This window comes from Lithobates pipiens, unplaced genomic scaffold (genome assembly GCF_037356315.1).
Source record: "Lithobates pipiens isolate NorthernLeopardFrog02 unplaced genomic scaffold, aLitPip1_a1.2 Scaffold_16, whole genome shotgun sequence".
In the NCBI taxonomy this organism is placed as follows: domain Eukaryota; kingdom Metazoa; phylum Chordata; class Amphibia; order Anura; family Ranidae; genus Lithobates; species Lithobates pipiens.
In genome coordinates, this window is record NW_027507748.1 from 191,279,929 (window position 1) to 191,307,317 (window position 27,389).

General features: G+C 43.0%; 1 protein-coding gene across 1 annotated transcript in view; it reads left to right on the top strand.

Annotated features, from left to right (window-relative positions):
* Positions 1-27,389, top strand: part of WWC3 (WWC family member 3) — a 274,579-nt gene that overhangs the window by 140,715 nt on the left and 106,475 nt on the right. The window contains exons 6-7 of the mRNA XM_077480846.1: positions 5,386-5,515; positions 19,118-19,264. Of these exons, the coding sequence (XP_077336972.1) occupies positions 5,386-5,515; positions 19,118-19,264 (277 nt within the window). The remainder of the gene's footprint in view (positions 1-5,385; positions 5,516-19,117; positions 19,265-27,389) is intronic.

Below are 27,389 nucleotides of genomic sequence, written 5' to 3' on the forward strand. Positions count from 1 at the left end.
CCCGCCGCACCCGCCGCAAATTCGCACGGGACCCTTTTTTTGGCCCGCAGCAGAATCGGATGGCATGGGTGTTCACACCATGCGATCCGAGTTTGCAGATCGCACTGCGATATGCGAACTGATCTGGGGGTGTCAGTAACATTTCACTGACACTCCCAGCAGTTCGCATAGGGCAGTGTGAACTGCCGCCGGGAGGCATGCGATGCGGGAACCCGCCGCGCATTCGTGGCGTTCCCGCATCGCTCCAGTGTGAACCCAGCCTAATAAGCGATCGTTTTTCTGATCGCTGTATTAGTGTCACAGGTGACGCTAGTTAGGCAGGTAGGTATTTAGGTTCGCCGCAGCTTTTTATAGCGCCAGGGACCCCCATATACTACCGCATAAAGCCCCCTGATTGCCCCCTAGTTAACCCTTTCACCAGTGATCACCATATAACTGTTACAGGTGACGCTGGTTGGTTAGTTATTTTTTTATAGTTTCAGGGCACCCGCCATTTATTACCTAGTCTCACTAGTGTACCCCTAAATTTAGGGGTGTCTACTTTCCAAAATGGGGTCATTTGTGGGGGGTTTGTGCCATCTTGGCATTTTATGGCCTTCAAAACTGTAACGCCCTTAGAAAGCCTGAAGGCGGTGCTTGGTTTTCGGGGCCCCGTACGCGGCTAGGCTCCCAAAAAATCCCACACATGTGGTATCCCCGTACTCAGGAGAAGCAGCAGAATTTATTTTGGGGTGTCATTTCACATATGCCCATGGCATGCATGAGCAATATATCATTTAGTGACAACTTTGTGAAAAAAAAAAAAAAGTTTGTAATTTTCCCGCAACTTGTGGCAAAATATAAAATATTCCATGAACTCAACATGCCTCTCAGCAAATAGCTTGGGGTGTCTACTTTCTAAAATGGGGTCATTTGTGGGGGTTTTGTGCCATCTTGGCATTTTATGGCCTTCAAAACTGTAATAGGTAGTGAGAAGTGAACTCAAAAATTTACGCCCTTAGAAAGCCTGAAGGCGGTGCTTGGTTTTCGGGGCCCCGTACGCGGCTAGGCTCCCAAAAAGTCCCACATATGTGGTATCCCTGTACTCAGGAGAAGCAGCAGAATTTATTTTGGGGTGTTATTTCACATACGCCCATAGCATGTGTGAGCAATATATCATTTAGTGACAACTTTGTGTAAAAAAAAAAAAAATTTTTTTTTTTGTCATTATTCAATCGCTTGAGGCAAAAAAATAAAATATTCAATGGGCTCAACATGCCTCTTATCAATTTCCTTAGGGGGTCTACTTTCCAAAATGGGGTCATTTGGGGGGGTTTTGTACTGCCCTGCCATTTTAGCACCTCAAGAAATGAGATAGGCAGTCGTAAACTAAAAGCTGCGTAAATTGCAGAAAACGTACCTTAGTTTGTAGATGTGACAACTTTTGCGCAAACCAATAAATATACAATTATTGACTTTTTTTTTACCAAAGACATGTGGCTGAATACATTTTGGCCTAAATGTATGACTAAAATTGAGTTTATTGGATTTTTCTAATAACAAAAAGTAGAAAATATCATTTTTTTCCAAAATTTGCGGTCTTTTTACGTTTATATCGCAAAAAATAAAAATCGCAGAGGCAATCAAATACCATCAAAAGAAAGCTCTATTTGTGGGAAGAAAAGGACGCAAATTTTGTTTGGGTACAACATTGCATGACCGCGCAATTACCAGTTAAAGCAGCGCAGTGCCAAAGTGTAAAAAGACCTCTGGTCATTTACCAGCAAAATGGTCCGGTCTGAAAGTGGTTAAACATGTCTCCCTTTGTTTATCATCACTGCATGGTAGATTAATTAGATTAGTAGTTTACAAAAGAAAGATTTGATTGTTTTTACTGGCCTTTCAGCTCACTGGAAGTTACAAAGACACTTAATTTCTTGTAAAATTAACAGATATTTTCTGTACTTGCTGAAGATATTCTTAGCCTGAAAAATAAAAATGAATGCAGCCACCACATCAAAGGATGGCAGGCTGCAATATATCAATTTATTGTATTTGGGTTTAGATATGCTATAGTTGAGCTCAGCGCAAGCATATACACTTCTGCAAGCACAGGCACAAAACTATATGTAGTTCATCCTCCTGAAATACATCTGCTGTGTGATTTTCACAGAGAAAAACTGAAGGTCTCAAAGTAGAACTAAAGGCAAAATCTTTTTCTTTTTTTTTCCGTTTTGGATAGAGTAAGGGATAGCTATAACCCCTATCAGTTTTTTTTTTTTTTGCCATCCGATTGAGAAGATTTCCATTGACTTAGGACAGAACAGGAAGTGAGAGAAAATCCCTTGTCACCAGGACTAGTGTCTCCATCTAAAGATTTCCCCTCTATTCCTGTTCTGGGGACAACCCAAAATGTGGGATTTTTTTTACTTTCAATGATAATGGTAAACAAAACTAATAGAGAGGCAGAATCTCCCTAATGAGGGTGACCACACACACAGCAATAAAAACCTGACAGGTGTTTTAATCCCTCTCCGCTCTATTCAAAATGAAAAAAAATGTTTTGCTTTTAGTTATTCTTCAATGCTTCATGGCCAGTTATGCAATATTTGTGGGATTTACACCTTTGCACATGGAGCCCTACAGCCTGTCTACATTTTTCTGTGGTATTAACAACTGATAGCCTCTGCTTCTTCCTTTACTTTCACTTTCTCCACTGTTGCTGATTGCATTACTAAATAACTTCTATCATTTATAAAGGCTGGGCTCACATCTAAAGCCGATGCAGCTTCCCGCAGGGGTGCGGTGTGCCCTGGTTCACAGTTTCAGGTCTGATTTCATACTGAATTTTGGGCTGAATTCAGACCTGAAATGGACCAAAAGACGCACAGGGCTTCTGTGCAAATTCACGCCAGAGCCACATCAGAGATATGTGAACCGTCTCCATAGAGAGCCGGTCACAATCTCCTGATATTGCGATTTGGATGCAGTGATATCACATCCAATTCGCAATAGTGTGAACCCAGCCTAAATTAAAGCAAAGAATTCTAATACATATAGGGGCCTCATTGTGGGTTGAAAATTCCATTGAACAATATTGCGGTAACAGGCAATCAACACACGTTGAAGAACCACCAACCAATGTCAAGTTGCTTTTGAACACAAAGCATGGTTTGTGCTAAGTGACATTTTTATTTTGTTGTTAACAGGGTATTTCAAGTATACCTATGTTACATGTTTTTATAAACACATCCCTATTTAAAGTACACTCGTCACAGGTATGGACAATTGAAACACTGCACAAGATCAAAAAATGCATAAGCAGAGTGAAAAACAGACATCAAGGCAATTGGTACTTACAACTTATGCCTTATCCGGCGGAAAATGTGCTATTGGATCGTGTTATCAGAAAATCTAATTGTGTGTAGGCTCCATCTGACTTTTTCTGTCGAAATTTCTGACACACAAAGTTTGAGAGCTGGATCTAAAATTTTCCAACAACAAGATCCGATCATTTAAATTCTGATCGTGTGTAGACAATTCCGATGGACAAAGTGCCACGCATGCTCAGAATAAATTACGAGATGAAAGCTATTGGCTACTGGCTCGTTTATAGTCCCATCGTACGTGTTCTACATGACCGCGTTCAGAACGATCAACTTTGTGCAACCGGGTGTATGCTAGACAAGTTTGGGCTAAAAAAAGCTGACGGATTTTGTCGGCGGAATGTCCGACCGTGTGAACAAGGCATTAGAGTTGCATTCAAATTTGTGTATAGAGGCTGTTATTTCTGACCTTCTCATCTAAAAACAGACATGTGATTAGTGTTTTCAGAAGCAAATCAGCAATGGTCACTTCCACATTTGTCACCGTACAGCTTGGCTCCATCTGAGCCCCCCTATTGGTCACTGTGAAGGGTTTCAAAGTCCAACTGGAAGACCTTGTCAATGGCTTGACCTTACAGAGCCCAAGCTCTTTAAGGCTGGATTCACACCTATGCATTTTTTGTGCTTTTTGCATTTTGCAGATTTGCACTGCAGTCCATTTACCATGGTTTTCTATGGAACACGTTCTGTAGTACAAATCTGAAAAATGCAAAAAGCACTAAAAATGCATAGGTGTGAATCCAGCCTTACACTGTTAATTGCTCAGGGATGGAAAGCCAGTGTGTTCTCAAATCAGTAGCTGTCTGATTTAAATTGGCTTTTAACCCCTGCTACCCAACGCAAGTTGAGGCAAAGAAAAATAAGCTAAATATGTACATATACAGGAACAAGTATGTTGCACTTAAATGAAATAAACAGTAAATAAATGACATAAGCAAGCGAGTCAAAGAGTCACAAACATGACACAATAGGGAAAGTTTGAATGTGATGTTACCAACTTCCTCCACCTTGTGCGACCACCACCAAAAAAATAGGATGTTCCCTTACCAAGGAATGTTGATCACCTATTATGGGGGTCAACATAGGCTTGTATGTCTGGAAAAACTCTGGAAAGACTCCACGTCTGTAAAGCCACCACCTGGGAAGACTTCAGGTTTCTTTTACTCCAACCGCAACATCAGGTCATATACCCCAAATGAAAGATATAACCGTCTTTTCATGTAAGTGCGCTACCTTCATTAAATCCTGGTATAAAAGATTTTACACTATTGTGGCGTTTGTCTCTCATTTGGGGTATATGACCTGATGTCACGGTTGGAGTAAAAGAAACCTGATGTCTTCCCTGGTGGTGACTTGAAGTTTCTGTTGAGTGGACCTCTTTACAGAAACAACATTCAAACTTTCACTATTGTGTCTCGTTTGTGCCTCTTGGACTCACTTATTTATATCATTTTTTTACTGTTTATTTCATTTAAGTGCAACATACTTATTCACCTATTTCATTTTTGTGATAACATCTCAGTTGATTATTGCAGCTGCAATTTTTGTTATTGTTTATCATAAGAGCAGTTTAGTTTCGATTTTTTTAAATATGTCGATATGTAATCTTTTATAAGTAAGACTGAACCATTACAGTTTTTTGATTTAAATGGTTGCTGTGAGGGTCCTCCTTAAAAGTATCAATTTGAACATAGCTGTTCCTTAAAGTGAATTTCTGATAGAAATATGGGAGCTATAATTTCTTACTTGGGTTGTCACTGTTGCATGACAGCCCTGAAGCCTACATTTATAAAAAAAAAAACTTGAGCAATAGTGGCTGCCATATTTTTATCTTTGCATATTTCCTTCAGGAGAAGGTCACTGTCATATCCATTTATAGCACATTCTGCACAAGAAAGTGCAGTATATTGGTTAAGAAGCAAGTGTTTTTTTTTTTATATATAATTTTTTATTGTCTGTTCCTACTTTTCATCATTAGTAATTTTTTATGGTATTCATACTTTTCCCTTTGCTACTACAGAATAGATCGAAAGATGTCAAGTGCCCATACCAACTATAAGTTAGACGAGGCTCAAGCAATAATGAGTGAACTGCGAACAATACGACAAGCTATTTGTATGGGAGAGAAGGAGAGGCGTGATCTCATGCAGGTAGGCGATTGGTTATCCTGCCAAGCACTTGTATGTATAAAATGCGTGAACTGTGAGAGTCTTTTTACAGTCACCTTACTAATAATGGCTCTTTATGTTCTGACCAAGGAGCATCACTGATTTTGAAGGTAATTAGGACGTGTGTCTGAAACATGCAAGTGCTTATTTAATACAGAGTTAAAGTGACTCTAAAGCCAAAACTATTTTTACTTTCTCTGCAATAAAGTGTTACTAAACCCAGAACCATCCATTCACTATGTCTGGTCTCCCACAGTACACAGATAATGGAAATGCAATAATTTTAGGAAATATAAACGGCTAAATACCTTTTCTCATCAGCAGTAGATAGCAGCCTTGTCACTTCTATCAGTGTATGGCTGACCACTGGGTAAATCTTTTAGGAGGAGTTTTCATTTTCCTCCGGCCGTCCTATGAGGCTGCATAACTCCTGGCCTTCTGTCTGGACAGGGCTGATTGACCCTGAGCTGATCACATGCACCTTCCAAAAAAAAAAAAAAAAAAAAAAAAAAACCTCTCTAGCAATACACATCAAACTAGTGCAGAGGGCCTCCTAGGGCTGTGTTTTATCAGGATATGGATTGGGGACAGTGGAAAAAGGTGAGGATCAGAGGGGACAGGATCAAACAGCCTTTTTATGTGATGCACAGGATTAACCCCTTAGGTTCCACGGTGAGTATAACAAGCATGCTTTACTGCATATACAGGCTGATTTTATTGTTGTGGGTTTAGTTTAACAAAAATTTGTATAGCTTTCTGTCCATCCCCTTCCTTGTGTGAAGGGGAAAAGGGGGGAGAAGAGATCCAGTACTGTGCACAGCTCTCCCCTCTCCTCTTCACATAGGGACTCAGGCAGCAGCATGAGCCATTGCCTCCTGCTGCTGTCAATCAAATGCAGGAGGAATCGGTGGTCGGGGTTAATCCTCGCTGTGTGTGTCTGTGGAGGACAGCTCTATAGACACACACTGCTCGGGAGCGGACACACACAGTAAAGATCGCTGGGGACCTCAGAAGAGTAGGTTTAGAACCACTCTGTGCAAAACCATTGCACAAAGCAGGTGAGCTCATGCTCCAAGGTGAGCTCATTATCATAAGGGGTTTCTGAATTTCACCTATGCATGATTCAGAATCACGGCTGGATGTAGAAGCATGTTGTTAATTTGATACAAACTTGTTTTGCATCTATCTCATCATATGGTGTATGCACTTGCACTTCATTATATGTATATAAAGTATGTCACATAAATATGTGTGTGTGTATATATATATATATTTTTTTTAATTATTATTATTTATTTACCTTTTGCAATTTTGTTGTCACATTGGTATGCATTAAGCACTTTCTGTTTTTATTTTAATTTGTGTTATATGTACAGTATATGGTGGCACCACGTAATGGTTAGGTTTATATATTTTAATAAAATTTGTGTGGTTCTGCACACTATTTGCACTTGTGCACTTTTTCTCCAGTTGTGTGTTTACGTTTGTGTGCGCATTATTTGCTTGCCACAGATTGCACCTGCACTTTATACCAGCTTTATACCAGCTGTGTGTTTATTATTTATGCACTTTATTATTCACCTGTACATCTATAATTATAGATCAAGGCACGGATTATTAGGTATAGGACCTATCTAGCACAGTGTATGTTATTTTTATTTTGAGTATAACATGTTTATTTATTTATTTTTATTTAAAAAATTACCTTTAGTAACACTTTAATAAAACTGGATCTTTTATTGAGGGTTGTCGTAGAAGTGTTTACACTCCTTTTTTGCTTTTCTACTAATTTAGAGCAGCCTTTCTCAAACTTTTTAAGGGTGATAATGGTTATAGAGGTTATAGAGGAGCCCTTGAAATAATTTTCATGCCTTGAGGAGCCTCAGACAAAATAATATATCTTTAGTTCACGGCCCAGTTGTGTGATCAGTAAGTTAGAAATATTATAATACGTAAAATAATAAATATTTCAGTGTATCCAGCATTTTTGAGACCCAGAGTGGGATTTTTTTTTTTTTTAACACTCCCTTTGTTGGTCAAAGAAAAAGTGGCTTTTTTTGTTGGTAGTTGGTTTAGTGGTCCCACATATTGGTGGGCAGTAGGAGAAGGACCCCATATATTGATGGTCAGTGGGAGAAGGACACTCTTATTTGGTTGAACGGTTGGAAATCTATCCCCCTTTCACAGAGCTAAAAAGATCATTGATATCAGTGGTTACAGGGAGTTGGAAACTCTTTATAGGGAGTTGGAAACTCTTCATTGCTCAAGGAACCCCTAGCAACCTCTGGGACCCTGGTTGAGAAACCCCGATCTAGAAGTTCTACACACATTAAAATGTTTATACTTGTAGACCTCAAGTACGACCATTTGTGATATGTGCACTAATTTTAGTTTATACAGTATGGATATTAACAGATAATATTTATACTGGATAATTTTTTTCTTGAAGCAAAGTAAGAATTTGGTCTCTGTAGTGGGCACAGGGGATGCCTGCCAAATCAGGTAGATCTTTTCATCTTTGTTTTCATTAGTTAGGGTGGGGTGGTGGGATTGCACCTAAATAAGGACCCTGCCAGCAGAAGGGCAGAGGTCATTGCCCGGTCCATGTTTACGGTGGTGGGGTCAGCATTGCAGCCGGTTTTAGCCACAGCCCTGGTGTCACAAACGCTTACTGAATGGGCTAAGTTGTTGCACCAAAGGGTTGGGGAAGGAACAGTCGGTGCATACCCTTAAGTATGTCTGTGATCCGGCCCTGGATATGGCCCCTTTGCTTTCTAGAGCCTCAGTATTAGCGGTGGTGCTGCGTCACTTGATTTGGCTTAAATACTGATATGCAGACCAGGCATCTAAAAGCGCTGGCGGATTTGCCTTTCCAAGGTGAGAGGCTATTTGGAGCCTCGCTGGATGATATTAAGTTACTGGGGGAAAGAGTACTTTGCTCCAACAGTCCAGAAAGGGCAAGGAGCCATGCCTTAGGCAGGTGCCCTCCTTTTCCGCTCTGGAGCAGCCTTTTCGTCTGCCGGTAAGCGTTCCCAGTCCGACAAGGTGCCTGCGGAAGGACAAAAGTATAATTGGTTTCGCAAGCCTAACAAACCTGTGAGCAAATCTGTTGCCACATGAAGGTTGGCCCCCGCCCGACTCTCGGGTGGGGGGTTGTCTTCGAGAGTTTGCAGTCTGGTGGACCTCTCTCCTTTCCAACCAGTGGGTGTGCGAACTGGTTTTGTCAGGCTACAAGATAGTTTTTGTCTTGTCCGCCAAACAGATTTTTTCCCTCCAACCTCCATCTTGTTCCGGCTCATTGGGAGGCCCTGTTTGGGGCAGCACAGGACTTACTACTGCGTGGGGTGATAGTACCTGTACCGACATCGGAAAGGTTTCAGGGATTCTACTCCAATCTGTTTGTAGTCCCGAAGAAGGAAGGGGTCCGTCTGGTCCTGGATCTCAAGGCCCTCAATTGCTTTGTGAAGGTGTGAAGTTTCAGGATGGAATCGGTTCATTCCATGGTCGCTGCACTTCATCAAGGGGATTTCTTGGTGTCTTTGGACATCAAGGACGCATACTTGCATGTCCCCATATGCGTCAGACACCAGAGGTTATTGCGATTTGCGGTCAGGACAAGCACTACCAATTTGTAGCTCTTCCCTTTGGCCTAGCGATGGCGCCAAGGGTCTTCACCAAGGTGCTGGCCCCAATTCTGGCATTGCTGAGACAACGAGGGATCGCAATCGTGGACCACCTGGTTGACCTCCTCCTGAGAGCAGCTTCTGCCTCAGAATTAAGGAAGGATGTGGAAATCATCATGCAGACTCTCAAGAAGTTTGTTTGGGTGTTGAACCTCCAGAAGTCGGTGTTGGTGCTGACTCAATGCCTGCAGTAGTTGGGGTTGATTCTGGACTCCTCAGAGACGAGAGTCTTTCTCCCTTCGGATAAGCTGCAGACTCTTCAATCTGCGGTGCAGTTATTGATGTCCTGCAGGGGGTTGTCGCTGTGTTTTTGCATGCGAGTTCTGGGTCTCATGGTAGCCACTTTCAAGGCGGTACCGTATGCCCAATTCCACACTTGAGTCTTGCAGGAAGAGATCCTGCCCAAATGGGACAAATCTCCTATATCCCTGGATTGTCGGGTGAGCCAGCTAGTCAGGGCTTTGCTTCTCTGGTGGCTGAGGTCTCCGGCCCTTTGGTTGGGGAAGTTGTTCCTTCCTCTTCATTGGACTGTGATCACGACGGACGCCAACCTGCCCGCCTGGGGGGGAGTTTGGGAGACCCCCTTATTGACACTCTCTCAGAAAGTATCTTTTCTAGTGGCTATTACATCTGCAAGGCGGGTTTCTGAGTTGGCGGCCTTGTCATGCAAGTCTCCCTACTTGGTACTTCACAAGGATAAAGTGGTGCTGCGTCCATAGCCTTTTTTTCTTCCGAAGGTTGTTTTGGCTTGTTTCTGCTATGGCTCCTTTCCGGAGGTCGGACTCTGTTTTTATCGGTGGCTGGTCCAAAGAAGGGCCTGGCTGTCTCGTCGGCTACCATTTCTTGGTGGATCAGACAGATCGTGGTTCAGGCTTATACCATACATGGGTGGGCGCCCCCCTTTCCTGTCATGGCACATTGCACCAGGGCAATTGGTGCCTCTTGGGATTTCTGACATCAAGCGTCCGTTTCTCAAGTGTGTAAGGCGGCGATCTGTTTTTTCCGTTCATACTTTCACCAAATTTTACAAGGTTGATGTGGGCGCATCTTCGGATGCCTGCTTCGGCCACAAGGTTTTGCAGGGGGCTGTTTGAGGTTGCGACTCCTCTGTGGAGGAGTTCTTTTTGTTACGGGTGGAGTTTATTTTGCACACTGTTCCCACCCCTCCTTTTTGACACTGCTTGGGGACGTCCCTAAGGTCAAGATTTAAGTGCTGTGTCCGTCAATGAACGAAAGAGAAAATATAATTTTTGTACTCATTGTAAAATTATTTTCTCTGATGTTCATTGACGGCCAGAGGACTCACTCCTATTTATGTTTGTACTGCTTTTTGACAAACTGAGCTGCTGGAAGCAGAGTGAGGGGGTTATAGCCAGTAGGACCGCCCCTGGGCGGTGCTGTGTTGTCTTTTATGTGTTCTACCTAGTACTCTCCTGAAGGTGGCGATATAACCTAAGGTCAAGATTTAAGTGATCTGTCCATCAATAAACATCAGAGAAAAGGATTTTACGGTGAGTACAAAAATCCTATTATTTGCATCTTTTTGGAACCTTTGTCATTTTGCACTTTACTTGGTTATTATCACATATTCACTTTTATACTGGTATCATTATCATCTGGTCTATTTTCATGCACTGTATTATATAGCTGCTATTGTTGCACTGTTTGCACAGATACTTTCTTTTATAATATTAAATTTTTTAATTTTTTTTAGGGATTATTGAATTAGTTATTTTTTTTTTTTTTCAGGGTTTGCCATAGTTTGAGATTCTAGTAGCGCCACATTTTTTATTTTTTATTTCTGTTTAGTGTGAGAACACTGTTTTCTTGTTGGCAGCGATTTCTTTCTTATTTATTTCACCTACTGTGTGGTTTGCGCATTAGTATATTTTTTTTATACATTTATAAATTAAGTACTTTGATTGGATGTAGAGAAGAGACAGCTCCAGATAGACAGTTACAACTTATGCAGGAGGATTTGTTTAATCTCTGTGTATCACATGAGGCCAGTCACTTCACTGGGTATATGTAAGGGTTTACAACCACTTTAAAATAGTAGTGAAACATTTGCTTACTATAAGCTGCCTTATAAAGCAGCCACCACAGACAGCCAGAATGCCCGCACAGTGTATCTGATCAGATGCAGCCGCTGCTTGGTCAATTCATTCCTGCCTGGCTCATCCAATTTTTCAGTCAAAGGATGCTGGGAGGAGAGGGCTCACAGTATATAGCCAGATTAATTGACTTGCAGTCCAACATAAGGACTGTTATAGTCTCTTTGAAATAGTGCATACAGAGAGCTCAGGGCACAGGATACATTTGAAGTTCTGACAAGATAAACAGAATTATATATTTTTTTGCACTAAAAACAGATATAACAAAATGTTTTCAATGGTGTATTTAAAAGACCAAAAAGGAGTAAATAAAATTAAGTTAAATAAGTTTCATGTTTGTTGTTACACTTTAGGCCCCTTTCACACGGGACGGATCAGTAATGATCCGCCCCGTGAAGATCCGCTCGCTCAGCGGGGATCGCTCCGTTGTCCCCGCTGAGCCGGCGGCGGACAGGGCGGTCTCCGCACACTGTGCAGGGACCACCCTGTCAGCTCTCCGCTCTCCTCTATGGGGATCGGATGCGAACGGACCGTCTGTCCGTGTTCATCCGATCCGCTCTGCAGATGGATAGAAAAATAGGATTTTCCGTCTGCAGAATCGGACAGTAGCGGAGGCGGACGAAATCGGGTGTCTGTGGATGTTCATCCGCAGACACCCGCTATCCCATAGGGATGAATGTATGCCCGTATTTCATCCGCAAACGGATGGATGAAATACGGACATATCGTCCGCATGTGTGAAAGGGGCCTAACACAAACGTTCTTAAAAACAGCTGTAGTTGAAAAGAAAACACTTACATCTCCTGCTGCTAGCTCTGCAAAACACAGCTTCAGCACACATTTTCCATGCACTGTCATGCAGATGACACCTATAACTCTTAAACAAAGTGATTCTAAAGGATTTTTTTTTTTTACCTTAATGCATTCTTTGCCCATCCCCCCCCCCCCCCCCCCCCTCCAATACTCACTTGAGTGGATCTCGGTCTAGTTCTAGTGTTTTGCGGTGCTGCTGTCTCTCTCCCTCCTCACTGGACTCTGTGAGAGCAACCATTGGCTCCTGCTGCTGTCACTCAAATCCAATGATGAGAGGATGGGGGGGGCACAGCAGAGCCGCTCATGTGTCAGTAGATACACACAAAGTGACTCGAGATTGAACCCGCATGAGTACCCCTGCTAGCAAACGACTTGCTGGTAGGGGTACTTGAAGGGGCACAAGTCAGGAGCACCAGCGTGGGACCCGAGAAGAGGAGGATCGGGGCTGCTCTGTGCAAAACCATTGCACAGAGTAGATAAATATAACATGTTTGTTATTTTAACAAAATTAATCTTTAATATCACTTTAAGCTATTTAACTTTATGGTTGAGCAGTGCAGCTCCCTTTCTCACATTTCCAGCCTTCTTACTATAGAGTGAATTAGCATTTTCACCTCTGTCCAGTGAAGAGTATGAGAGGACCTCTAAGAAGTAGTAATGACCTTGCTGACTAGTAGTGATGAGCTTGGGTTCAGTCTGAACATGAGTGTGACCAAACTGGAAAGCAGCTGTCATTCTTGGGCCTATTATTTGCAGCTCGGAAATTTTCTGCCCTACAGTTGAATGTACACAAGGGGGCAGGGATGCTTTCTGACATCCTTGGTATGGTCACATGGCTATATTAGGTCAATGATGTCACAAACACTCCCATCCCTTTGTGTATGTAAAGTTGTGGGGCAGGGAATCCCACATTTGCAGGTCACCGGCTCACCACTGACAGCTGACTTCTGAGTTTGGAGCAAACCTGGAGAAGAACCAAAGCTCATCTCTACTGAATGGTAGAGATATGTCTCAAGAATATATTTAAACTGTTTATTTTTTACATTGTAAAGTATTAATCTTAAACTGTAGCAGAGCGGTTTCAAGTTTATGACACTCAGCACTTTGACCTAGGATAATCAGTGGGCTGCCTGTCATGATATATTGAAAGCATTTACATACTATGTAAATCAAGTTCAATACACTCAACTTTAAACAGTTCAAAATGTGTGGTTTGTGAAGGTGGCAGCATAGGTAACATGGGGAGCTAAGATGCGTGGGAGAAGTTTGTATTTAAAACAGTGGGCATCTACGATGTGGAGGCTCAAAAATGTCATTACTTAAGCCTGGTACACACAATCAGTTCTTGTTCGTTCAACTCAGCGGGCTGAACAAAATTAAATTGAGCTTGCTGTACTAAGTGATGTTAGTACAGCAATCTCCCTGCAGAGCTTTTGTGTTTTGACAGGTGGGTCGACCCCCCCCCCCCCCCTCCTCCAGAGCACATCAGTTAGCACTCACAGCCATTGTCTGCCAGCGCCAATCAGATGTCGATAAAATGCTTGTTTTCCAGCATGCCCGTTGGACAAAAGTCTGGCTTCTGTCAGACAGGCTGCTTTACACGCTGGTTTCTGTTGAGTCGGTGGATATTCAGCCTGCGTGTACCAGGCTTAAGGGTCCAGAACCTAAATATCTGATCTCAGGAGGGTAAATATCTGTCATCAGAACACCATAAGGCCCCATTCAAACCTCTGTGTTTTGCAGACTAAAGCTCCAAAATGTTCAAAATCCAAAATTCCATTGTTTTAACTTGTCCCTGTTCACACCTGAGCGAGTTTGATCTCTATAATTTGAGATCCATCACATCTGGTAAGCGTCCTCCCTTATTATTAACACAGCACCAAAGTTTAAGCCACAGTTGGAGTGCTGTACATCATGAATTTTTATTAAAGCACCATATAGACTTGTACATATCTACAGTTTAATTTGCATGACTGTTATTGGACTTGGTTGCGCAATTTAACCCTAATATATGACCACATTATACTGCTGTGAAAGTAATACTCAATTTCATAATTCTCTTGCATTCTGTTTTATGTGGAATATGGTAATCCTTTTCTATCAAGAGACTAATATTCCTCTCATAAAATGTTAGCTAGTGAAAGTAAATATTTTTGACAGCAGCTTCTTGGCACACTCGTACTTCAAAAGAAAGTCGTATCTCTTTTTATTTTGGATAAAGTTGTTTTTTATGTATTGTTAAAAAGTTTTGCATTTTATTTGGTTAGAGTCCATTCACACAGGAGCAACTTTGGATCCGACTTGAAGTCGTCCCAAGTTGCCTCAAGTCGCGCAACATGATAAAATCAATGTAAGTGAATGAGAGCCGTCTTAATGTACACTACTGAAGTCGCTCCGACTTCAGAAAAGGTTCCTGTACTACTTCAATCCGACTTCTAGGCAACTTGTACCCATTGATTTCAATGGAAGTTGCCTCCAAGTCTGATCCCCTGTCTTAACTGAAGCAACTTTCCAGGAAGTAAAAATAGTTTTATAGGCAAACCCCTCCCTCCCACAGAGCTGATTATTATGTGATTGGCCACTGGTAAAGTCTCCTCTCCTGGAAGCAACTTCAAGTTGCCTTGTAAGTTGCCTTAAGTCGTGCTGTGATTCATACTCAAGTCGTGTCCAAGTTGCCTCCCAAAGTCTCGCTCAAAGTCGTGTTGCCCCTGTGTGAACGGACCCTTTCTGTTGAATCTTTTTACTGTTATGAAAACATACTTTTCATAATTATATATTTAGGTTAAGTTTGCTATGTACATCATTTCTTAAAGCTGAATGTTTATTACCATTATCTTCATGCATATTGTCATTCCACTCAAAATTGATATTTCAATGTTTGGTAGATTCTGTAAAGCTAAAGTCTAAAAGAGAATACACTCACCCCTGCTGTACTTAACACACACACACACACACACACACACACACACACACACACACACACACACACACACACACACACACACACACACACATATATATACAGTATCTCACAAAAGTGAGTACGCCCCTCACATTTTTGTAAATATTTTATTATATCTTTTCATGTGACAACACTGAAGAAATTACACTTTGCTACAATGTAAAGTTGCAAGTGTGCAGCTTGTATACCAGTCTAAATTTGCAGTCCCCTCAAAATAACTCAACACACAGTCATTAATGTCTAAACCATTGGCAACAAAAGTGAGTACACCCCTCAGTGAAAATGTCCAATTTGGGCCCAATTGGCCATCTTCCCTCCCCAGTGTCATATGACTCGTTAATGTTACAAGGTCTGTGGTGTGAATGGGGAGCAGGTGTGTTAAATTTGGTGTTATCGCTCACACTTTCTCATACTGGTCACTGGAAGTTCAACATGGCACCTCATGGCAAAGAACTCTCTGAGGATCTGAAAAAAAAAAATTGTTACATAAAGAGGGCCTGTGCTATAAGAATATTTCCAAGACCCTGAAACTGAGCTGCAGCATGGTGGCCAAGACCATACAGTGGTTGACCAGGACAGGTTCCACTCGGAACAGGCCTCGCCATGGTCGACGAAAAAAGTTGAGTGCACGTGCTCAGCATCATATCCAGATGTTGTCTTTGGGAAATAGACATATGGGTGCTGCCAGCATTGCTTCCGAGGTTGAAGGGGTGGAGGGTCAGCCTGTCAGTGCTCAGACCATACGCCGCACACTGCATCAAATTGGTCTGCATGGCTGTCATCCCAGAAGGAAGTCTCTTCTAAAGATGATGCACAAGAAAGCCCGCAAACAGTTTGCTGAAGACAAGCAGACTAAGGACATGGATTACTGGAACCATGTCCTGTGGTCTGATGAGACCAAGATAAAACTTACTTGGTTCAGATGGTGTGAAGCGTGTGTGGGGGCAGCCAATTGAGGAGTACAAAGTCAAGTGTGTCTTGCCTACAGTCAAGCATGGTGATGGGAGTGTCATGGCCTGGGGTTGTATGAGTGCTGCCGGCACTGGGGAGCTACATTTCATTGAGGGAACCATGAATGCCCACATGTACTGTGACATACTGAAGCAGAGCATGATCCCCTCCCTTCGGAGACTGGGACGCAGGGCAGTATTCCAACATGATAACAACCCCAAAAATACCTCCAAGACAACCACTGCTTTGCTAAAAAACCTAAGGGTAAAGGTGATGGACTGGCCAAGCGTGTCACCCGACCTAAATCCTATTGAGCATCTGTGGGTCATCATCAAACAGAAGGTGGAGGAGCGCAAGGTCTCTAACATCCACCAGCTCCATGATGTCATCATGGAGGAGTGGAAGAGGACTCTAGTCTAACCTGTGAAGCTCTGGTGAACTCCATTCCCAAGAGGGTTAAGGCAGTGCTGGAAAATATTGGTGGCCACACAAAATATTGACACATTGGGCCCAATTTGGACATTTTTACATAGGGGCGTACTCAATTTTGTTGCCAGCGGTTTAAACATTAATGGCTGTGTGTTGAGTTATTTTGAGGGTACAGCAAATTTACACTGTTATAACACGCTGTACACTCACTACTTTACATTGTAGCAAAGTGTAATTTCTTCAGTGTTGTTACATGAAAAGATATAATAAAATATTTACAAAAATGTGAGGAGTGTACCCACTTTTGTGAGATACTGTGTATGTATATATATAAAACACTTTTTTTCTAAGGCTCTTCTGGCTGGTTCAATGAAATCATCATACCTTCCTTTTTTTGATGGCAAAAGGTTTTTACTGTTCTCACTGCTGCAATGTGTGAGTGCCATTCAGTGCAGTTATTCTCTGAGCTGAGGCTGCATGATGATGCATTCTACCCAAGGGGACGGGTCCATGACAACCTGAGCCCAGAGGTGAACCTGGAATCAATTATCCAGAGGATGGGAGGTTGAGACAATATTACAGGGATATTTTTTTTAACTTCACCTCTGCAGTCCCCAAGCGATATAGAGATCAGTGGGTGAGCTAACAAACCAACCTTTGCTTGCTTTGACACAGACAAAGGAGCACTATTCCTCCCTCACAGACATCAATGAGGGGGGCACTATTCCTCTCAATGACACCAACGTTGGGGCACTATTCCTCCCACTGACACCAAAGATAGGGAACTATTCCTTCCGCTAACACTAACAGTGGGGAACTATTCCTCCCACTGACACCAATGATGGGGTGCTATTCCTCCCACTGATACCAAAGATGGAGGCTCTGTTCACCCCCCTAATACCAAAGAGGGGACTCCATTTACACACAATGACATCGGGACATTTTCTACTCCTGCTGGCCACAGTCCGCACCCCTACATTTTGAAGGACAGTAAACCAGTCCTTTGTTTAGAAAGTTTGGAGACCCTTGTTCTATACTACAGGTGCATCTAAAAAAATAGAATATCATCAAAAAAGTTAATTTATTTCAGTAATTCAATTTAAAAAGTGAAACTCTTATATTTCATATCGATGAAGAACACACAGAATGATATTATTTTCAAGCATTTCCTTCTTTTCATTTTTAAGATTATGGCTTACAGCTAGTGAAAACCCCAAATTTTGTATCTCAGAACATTAGCATATTATATAAGACCAATAAAAAAGGGATTTTTAATACAGAAATGTTGGCTTACGGAAAAGGTATGTCTATGTACAGTATAGTATGCACTCAATACTTAGTTGGAGCTCCATTTGATGAATTACTGCATCAATGTGGCGTGGCATGGAGGCGATCAGCCTGTGGCACTGCTGAGGTGTTATGGAAGCCCAAGTTTCTTTGATAGCGGCCTTAAGCTCATCTGCATTTTTGCGTCTGGTGTCTCTCATCTTCCTCTTGACAATACCCCACAGATTCTCCAAGAGGTTTTGGTTAGGCGACTTTACTGACCAGTCAAGCACAGTAATAACATGATCATTACACCAGGTATTAGTACTTTTGGCAGTGTGGGCAGGTGCTAAGTCCTGCTGGAAAATGAAATCAACATCTCTATAAAGCTGGTCAGGAGAGGGAAGTATGAAGTACTCTAGAATGGTAGAGGGCTGCGCTGACTTTGGACTTGATAAAATACAGTGGACTTTATGGAAATGCTGATTTCATTTTAAAGCAGGACTTGGCACCTGCCCACACTGCCAAAAGTACAGCACCTGGTTTAATGATCATGGTACCACTGTTCTTGATTGGCCAGCAAACTCACCTGACCTAAACCCCATAGAGAATCTGTGGGGTATTGTCAAGAGGAAGATGATATACCAGACCCAACAGTGCAGATGAGCTGAAGGCCACTATCAAAGAAACCTGGGCTTCCATGACACCTCAGCAGTGCCACAGGCTGATCACCTCCATGCCACACGGCATTTATGCAGTTATCCATGCAAAAGGAGCCCTGACCAAGTATTGAGTGCATGCTATACTGTACATGGACATACTTTTCAGTAAGTGAACATTTCTGTATTAAAAATGCTTTTTTTATTAGGCTTTTGTAATCTAATTTTCTGAGATACTGAATTTTGGGTTTTCACTAGCTGTAAGTCATTATCCTCAAAATTAAAAGAAAGAAATGCTTGAAATATATCACTGTGTGTAAGTAATGCATCTATATAAAATATATGAGTTGAATTTTTTTAATTGAATTACTGAAATTAATTAACTTTTTGATAATATTCACATTTTTTGAGAGGCACCTATATGTTTTTTTATTGGAGATGTGCCACAAGCAAAAACTGGGTACTGCATGGCTGCCTCTAGTGACTCAAACTCAAATTTATCACAAGTTTGATCACTACAGTAGCAATTTAGTACTAGCCAGAATAGTTTGGCCACCAAGAGCCAGTGTTCAACACACTCTAATGTTAGTTACCACTTTTTTTCCATTGGCTTGACATGAAAAATAGCAGTGAAACAAATGAGTTAATTGTTTTAAAATGTATTTAGTTGAGGGGTGGTGTAACACAATTCCTTTTTTTATCTCTAGAGCCTGGCCAAGCTGACCGATGGTTTCAGAAACAGCTGTTGTATCACAGACTCTATGCAAAACATCCACAATTCAAGCTCGCACAGTGACCCCTGTTTACCACAGCAATTCTGTGATGCCTGTTCACAAACTGATAACGTTGAAGAGGTATTGTATTCTTTGGTTAAAGACAAAGTTACTGGGAGTCATACGACTTTGATATTGTGATTTTATATAGATATACTGTAGATAGATAAATAAAGATGTAAGAGGTAAGATTTACTGTATTCATTTGATGTTCAGCAGAGCTAAGCGTTTTGCTTGTTGTCAGAAGCACAAGGAAAAGTTCACTTTAACTTCACTTTAAGTACACATATTTTGTCTGCCTAGCCCCCCCGATCTAAAGTAACCCCCCTCCCTTCCCCCAGATGCATTCTTACCTAAAGCCAGCCATAGACGGTCCTAATCATTTATGGGTAGGCTGAATGTACCCAAGGCACGACACAGACAGTGTTGACAGGGGAATCCCTTCCGTAGAGCCATTGTGTTCTCCTGGCAGAGGGGTGGAGGTTGAAGCCATCCCTGCCAGGAGAACGCAGTGGTTATTGCTAGTGGCTTTAACAGCTGCTTGCAATAATTGCACATAAAATTGGGCACTGGTTATACCCAAGCTGATCGGTCAAGCAACTTGGATACATTTTACCTGCCCATACATGGTCCAAATCTCCACCGGTTCCTGCTGAACCAGCCGGGATTCAAACTGTCTATGGCTGGCTTAAATCTCACAGCCTCTCACTTTTAAGCTAGGCTGGTAGGATAATTATACTTAATGTGAAAAAAACACTTATGACAAAAAGCTATATCTTTGGGTCTGTCGTTTTTAAAATAAAATGAATACAGCAAACCTTACATCTTCTTAAGTATCCATATTACTCTAAAGCATGATACATATGTGTTGTGGTGCCATTTGATTTTACACTACACTCCTATGCACCTTGCCAATGGACCGCAATGCACATGAGAAACATGTGTGCGTTGTGTTGCTCTGCATTTAATAAAATGCTGCAGGTCCATTGTAAATTGATTTGTGGTACACTGGCAGTATTTTGAATCATCTGCCTTATTTTATTACATGTAAATGCACAAAATACTGCATGTTAATATGTGTGCAAATTCTTTGTGTACTGCAAAGTGAAGACTTTCTTCCAGACTCTGTTTTACGAAACCTTTGTTTCTGAGCAAGGTATTGATCCCTGACAAAGAAAGGTTGAGTGATCCCAAGTGATTCTATTCAATCACCAAGTTATTAAACTCAACCTGCTGAGGTCTGGATGAAGAGACAGAAAATCTTTATTCAGAAGGGAATTAGCGGCTCCGCTAATAACAAACTCAGCAGTAGGTACCAAGGTCCCTTGGCCAGCATAGTAAGATGGCAGTGGCTTGAACCCTCTCCTGAGGGATATTCAACAATACTGTTAGGATGAGGACCACAGGTGGAAAGTCCAGGGACCTGTTAGCATATTCTGAGCCAGTGCCTGGGGAAAGTAGAATCAAGAGAAGAGTCCGCATTGGACATTGCATGGAGTTGCCATTAGACCACTTCCAGTGTCCCTTATATCATAAAAATTTCTATAGATATCTGTTCAAGGGCCACTCTCAGTGATGTACAAAGGAGCAAGTCAGGGCATCAGCCAGTGAAATCTGTATACCTGGAAGATATGCTGCTTTCAATTATGCCAGGTTCTTTTTGACCCATTAAAAGAATTTCTCAGCAATTTGAAGCAGAGTCAATACTTCTCTGATAGGCTATATATGCCACTGCCATCTTGTTGTCTAACAGCATCTTCACTTGCTGACCACTGATGATTGATTGAAACACTCTCAATGTTTCAAATGCTGCCATCAGCTTCAGGTGATTGGAAGTTGAAGTATATATCTGAAATTGTTGCCCATGTGCCTGTCACCTCTGACAATGCACCCATAACCCTGGAGACTGGCATTAAAAGAAACAATCATGGGGGCGCATGCGCGGCGCTGAGCGAGATGGCAGCCTAGTGTGAGAGCTCCGCACGGACCGGGAGTTTATCAGCGCCCTGGGGGCTATATATCATCCTTCTGGCTTTGATTTTGCTACCCCCCAGGTCCCCTCAACCCGGTGCATGTCTGCCCGAAAGAAGAAAGCCCGTAAATCGAGCCAACATACTTTAACCCACTATCTTCTCCGGACAAGGGACAGTGGTGCGATGTCTCAAGATGGCGCCGGCCAGGGCGGCCTCTCCACCTCTCCGTCCTCCACGCCTCGGGCTTCCCCGGACCCTTTCCCTCCGCTGACCGGACTCGGTGAGTCTAATTCCCTCTCTAAAGCCTATCTGGATGCCAGCCTCGAGGCCATGTACGATAAAATGGCGGCTAAATTTCAGTCGGAGCTGCACAAGACGTCCCACGTGCTATCGCAGGAGATTGCCGCTTTGGGTTCCAGAACCGAGAAACTTGAAAGTAAGCACGACGAACTTGCTTTAGCCCACAACGAATTGAGCAGGGAACATGACAATCTGTCCTCTGCATTCACTACCATTCAAATGCAACTCGAGGACTTAGACAATAGAAACAGACGTAACAACCTTCGTCTGCGGGGAATCCCCGAAACAGAAGTGGACTTGATCCCGACGGTTATCCGCTTGTTTAAATCGCTTCTACCCGAACACGAAGCCGTCGCTTTTAAATGCGATCGTATTCACCGAGTCCTTCGTCCGAAGCCACCGGCCGACAAACCACCAAGGGATATCATTCTATGCCTCAAAGATTTCCTAGTAAAGGAGGAAATTCTTCGTGCAGCAAGGAACCAACCGCGCATTCTTTTGGATGATGTCCAAATCCAAATCTTCCCAGATGTCTCTCCCGCCACCCTGGAAAGGCGTCGTTCACTGAGAGAGGTCACTTCTGCCTTACAATCCGCGCGGATTCGATACAGGTGGGGCTTCCCGTTCAGACTGATCGTTCCACATAATGGCAGCACTTATTCGGTGTCTACGCCTCATGAAGGACAAGACCTCCTAGTCAAACTGGGACTTCTGGAAGCCATGGAGGTTCGTAGACCCCCGCTGACACCTAGACCGGCCCCCATCTGGCAAACACCACCATCACGGAGGGGTGGACGGCGGATTCGTTATGGAGCTGGAGAACTGGGCGGCAGAAGCCCTCGTTGAGACCCACTTATCTTCCACACTCCCTCTTGTCTACACTTTTTTGCTGGCAACGGTTGCAGACATGCCCTCCTAATTTTTTTGTTTTTTTCTCTTGTTCTCCCGGAACAGCGGCAGGTTGCTACTGTCGTTTGGTGCAGTGACATGCTTCTCCCCCCCAGCAGTTTTCTTATACATTTTTGTTTTACCTACTACATTTTGCAGACTCACGCTGGGACTGAGACCTTGGTGTCTCGTGGTTACCTTTGGGTTTTCTTTTGTTTCTCCGGTTGTAAGTCTCCTAGTGGGACTTGGGCCCCGATGCTCGTTTTTTTGAAGGTCATCGGTCCCCCTGCCAACCTGACCCCCTGGTTAAATGTTCCTGTACTTGGACTCTATGTGCTCTGGACTTGGTTGATGCTCCGGAGTACTGGTTTCCCGGGGAAATTTTTCCCCCTGCTCTTTATGCCTTCTCTATATCTTCTTTTTTCCCTCTTTTTTCCCTCATCTTCCTCTTCTACTCCGTTTGGCTTAGCACTTTTTCTACATGCTCTATCCATATTGTGTTATATTTATCGCTGTAAATTTTTTTTTGTGCTTAATATGGCTTTAATGTATGAATATGTATTCAGTTTCGGGTTGATGGCTGTGCCCTTATCTGACCCCCCTCAGATTGGTCCCCCCTACTCTGCATTTCCCGACTATTTGAGGATGGTTGGGGCTTTTCATGTGCCTATCCCCCACATTTTTAGTCATGGCAATTACATGTATGTCACATAATGTTAAGGGGTTTAATTCCCCCATCAAGAGACGCAAGGCGTTTGATTTTTACAAGGGAGTAAATGTTAAAGTCCTCCTCCTTCAGGAAACCCATTTCTCCCATAACTCCCACCCTAAATTCTTTCATAGGGACTTCCCGCAGGCGTTCTACTCTTTGCACCATTCTAAGTCTAGGGGCGCAGCCATCTTCCTGCATTCCTCCTTTCCTATGGAGGTGAAACGTATCTACAAGGATGCTGATAGTAGATATGTTATTATCAAAGGTTTGATACACAACAGGGAACTGACTATCGCAAGTATTTATGCCCCCAATGATGCCCCGGCTGCCTTTTTTAAATCCTTTTTTGTTAAGCTAGCCTCGTTTCACTCATCACACCTGATTGTTGGAGGGGATCTTAACCTGGTTGCTAATCCAAACCTGGACCGCTCCTCTCACACTCCCCTCTCTAGGGCCTTCCCCAAGTCACTTACCCATGGTTTGTTAGAATATCAACTGGTTGATACATGGCGTGCGCATAATGTGGGGGTTCGGGAGTTTACATTCTACTCCCACCCACATAATAGCTCAGCCCGGTTGGATTATATTTTTGCCTCCCCTGTTATTCTGGCCAACTCTACTCGGAGCCGCATCTATCCCTGTGCCTGGTCGGATCACCACGCTACTGCCTTCACCACGACTTTCATTAGATTATCCCCCACATCTCACACTTGGCGACTTAATGAGTCCCTTTTGACGGAATCTGATATAGTTTCAACTGTGACGGAGGCGATTGAGGATTACTTTTCACTTAATGACTTACCAGAGATGTCCCCCTCCACGGTTTGGGTAGCGCATAAGGCTGTTATGAGGGGTAAGCTGATTGCGATTTCAGCGGCCCGCAAAAAATTGTTAAATGGTAGAATTCTAACCTTGACACAGGAACTGGATCGCCTATATAAGAACTCCTCCACCCTACACTTAGATTCCACTAGACAAGAGATTGACCGTAAGCGTTTAGAATTGGACTCTCTTTTGACTAACAATACTGAAAAAGCTCTTAGATTTGCGAAAGCGAATCATATCCTATCTGAGAGTGCGGCTTCCTCAAGATTCGCACGTAAGCTGCAACATTCCCAAAGACCTACACACGTTTACAAACTGACATCCAGGGACGGTCATCTCACGTCACACCCAAAGGAGGTTTTAGTGATCTTTGAAAAATTTTACACCACCTTGTTGGCACCGGACCCGACGGTTAGGTCTTCGGAGATTGATTCATGGCTAGATGAAGTGCCTCTGCCGTCCCTGTCTGAGTCACAATTGTCGAGTCTAAACGCCCCTATCACGACGGTGGAGGTCTTGAATGTAATCAAATCTCTAAAAAGGGGTTCTGCTCCGGGCCCGGACGGCTTTGCATCTGTATACTATAAGAAATTTGCCACGGTTCTGGCCCCCAGGCTTGCCTACTTCTTTAACTGGGTAATGAAGGGTGGTAGCTTCCCGGAGGAAATGTTACTTGCCACGATGTCCATGATCCCCAAACCACACAAAAATCATACGCTCCCCCAAAATTATAGACCAATTTCGGTCATGAATAATGATTTAAAAATATTTAGTAGGATCCTTGCAGATAGACTGGCCCTTCAAATTCCCCGCCTTATCTCCCCATTCCAATCTGGTTTTATCCCCCACAGGTTAATCACAGATAATATTAGATTGGCCACTAACATAATTCAGGATGCTAATATACACTCTCGTAGCCTTCTGCTTCTCAGTTTGGATATCCAGAAGGCCTTCGATAGTGTCTCTTGGTCTTACCTTACTAGGGTGTTGCAGAGGTTAGGCTTCCACGGCGGGTTTTTGCACTCTTTCCACTCCCTGTACAAAGACCCCAAAACTAGGATAAAAATTCCGGGCTGCTGCTCAGCCTTCTTTGAGGTGGGTAGGGGATCTAGGCAGGGGTGCCCTTTATCCCCCCTTCTGTTTGCCCTGGCTCTCGAACCCCTAGCTATAGCCATTTTGAACAACCCAGATATCTCGGGATATTCGACAGGAGCCATGACTAGCAAATTCTGTATGTATGCAGACGACGTCCTGATGTTTCTGACTAACCCCTTAGTATCCCTTCCCAATCTGTTTGAGTCCTTGTCGAAATTTGCTACTGTTTCGGGATTGTCCATCAATATATCCAAATCTGAAGCCCTTCCCATAGGTATTCCCCCACGGGAACTGTCTCACCTCAAACAGACATTTTCCTTTCGTTGGCCCCCCTCCCACCTCTCTTACTTAGGTATAGCCCTCTCTAGTGATTATAAACTCCTCTTCTCCTCTAACTATCCTCAGTTGCTCACTAAAATTAGGTCTACCTTGAAGTCTTGGTCTAGCCTTCACATCTCCTTCCTAGGGCGCATAACAGCTGTTAAGATGGTTATACTCCCCCGTTTACTATATGCTTTTCGTTCCCTTCCAATTAGGATCTCAAAATCCTATATAGACCGCATTCAATCAATTCTTAATAGATTTATTTGGCAGGATAAACCCCCCAGATTTGTGAGAACGGTCCTTTACCGCTCTGCCTCCAGAGGCGGACTGGGTGTCCCACAAATTTGGCTTTATTACTTGGCGAGCAGATTCTCCCAGCAGGCCCAATGGTCAATCAGGAACTCCAGGGTACCGTGGGTACAGTTTGAGCAGGAATCCATACGTCCCTTGCTTCTATCGAATGTCATGTGGTCCCCATATATACCGCATTGCCCTTACATCCATAAAAATCTTTGTGTTTTGGATGCCACGCGCCTCTGGCATTTGTATGGTAGTAAATACGGCTTAGCACCCCGGTCTCCGGTTGGGGTCTCTTTTTTAGGTGACCCTAGATTCATATCGGCTCATAATTCTAGTGACGCATTCCGTATCTGGATTGAATTTGGCCTGCTCACATTGAAGGATTTCCTGGTGGGTGCCCGTTTTGCCTCATTTCAGGAAATACAATCCCTTCATCCCATCCCGAATTCAGAATTCTTTCATTATCTGCAGATACGCCATTTTTTCTCACAACATTACCCTGGCCCCTACTCCCGTCCCCAAGGGTTTTCCTTTGAGAATATTTGCCTCACGGCTCCTAGACAGAAGGGCCTTATCTCTGACCTCTACGTGTCCCTGTCCTCTATGGTTGAGACTGTAGAGTTGCCATACCGAGCCAAATGGGAAAGTGAACTTGTATTGGATCAGGACACCCTGGATTGGGACCGAGCCTGGAGGAACATGCGCCAATGCTCTAAATCTCTCTCCCTTAGAGAAACTGCTATTAAGTTGCTCACCAGATGGTATTATACGCCCCAAAGGTTACATCGCATGTTTCCCCAGGCCTCCCCCACCTGTTTTAGGGGTTGCCCCTGTCCGGGTTCATTTAAACACATTTTTTGGGACTGTGCCCGTATTCAACCGTTCTGGGGTTTGCTTTTTGATATGATTAATAAGGTGGCTGGTTATACTATAGACTTGAATGTATCTCATGCCTTATTGTTTGTTGCTCCACCAGACGCCCCTAAACATTTAAGATGTTTGATCCACTCGATCTGCCTGGCCATGTTATGGTCTATAGCACTGAATTGGAAATCTCCCTCTTTGTCATTTTCCCAGATTATCTCCCGTATAGACCTCATGATGCATGTTGAAAAAATTCACCACACTTTGTATGACTCTATCCCTTTATATGATGCTAAATGGAAACCCTGGTCTACCTTTAGACTTCTCTATTAACTGTGCTAGTCTCTCCTTCGTTTTGCTCTGCTGTTCTGTCACCCTCTCTTCTTTTCCTTATATTCCTTTCTTTTGTCTTTTCTGATTTTTCACCAATATTCTTCTCCCTTGGATTCATGTGGTATTACTTGTCTCAAAAGTTGCTTCTCAGGTTATCCATGTTGTTTTAGTCGTATCACTATTTTACCTATCCGCGATGTTCATTCATTGTTGAACATATACGATATGTGCTATATAATTTGCATCTTTTGCTTTGTATAACTATTTATGCTTCACCACAGTGTATGCTATATTTTGTTTGTTATCTTCCAATAAACTCCTTTGAAAACAAAAAGAAACAATCATCCATTCGCCAGGGTTGAGAGGTCTGCTTGGGTAGAGATTGGACTTGACTATCCACCACTATAAAAATGTCCTGACTCCTTTCAGAAGAAGAATCGTCTGCTACAAAGATTGTCCTTTCCATATCTGGAAAATAGAGAGGAGCAGGATCATCATAGACCAATGAGTCCATGGAGGGGGAGGGATGGTACAGTTTAGGGTTAACAAGGAGACTTATGCAGCTTCTGGCTTGGCACAAAGATCGAGACAG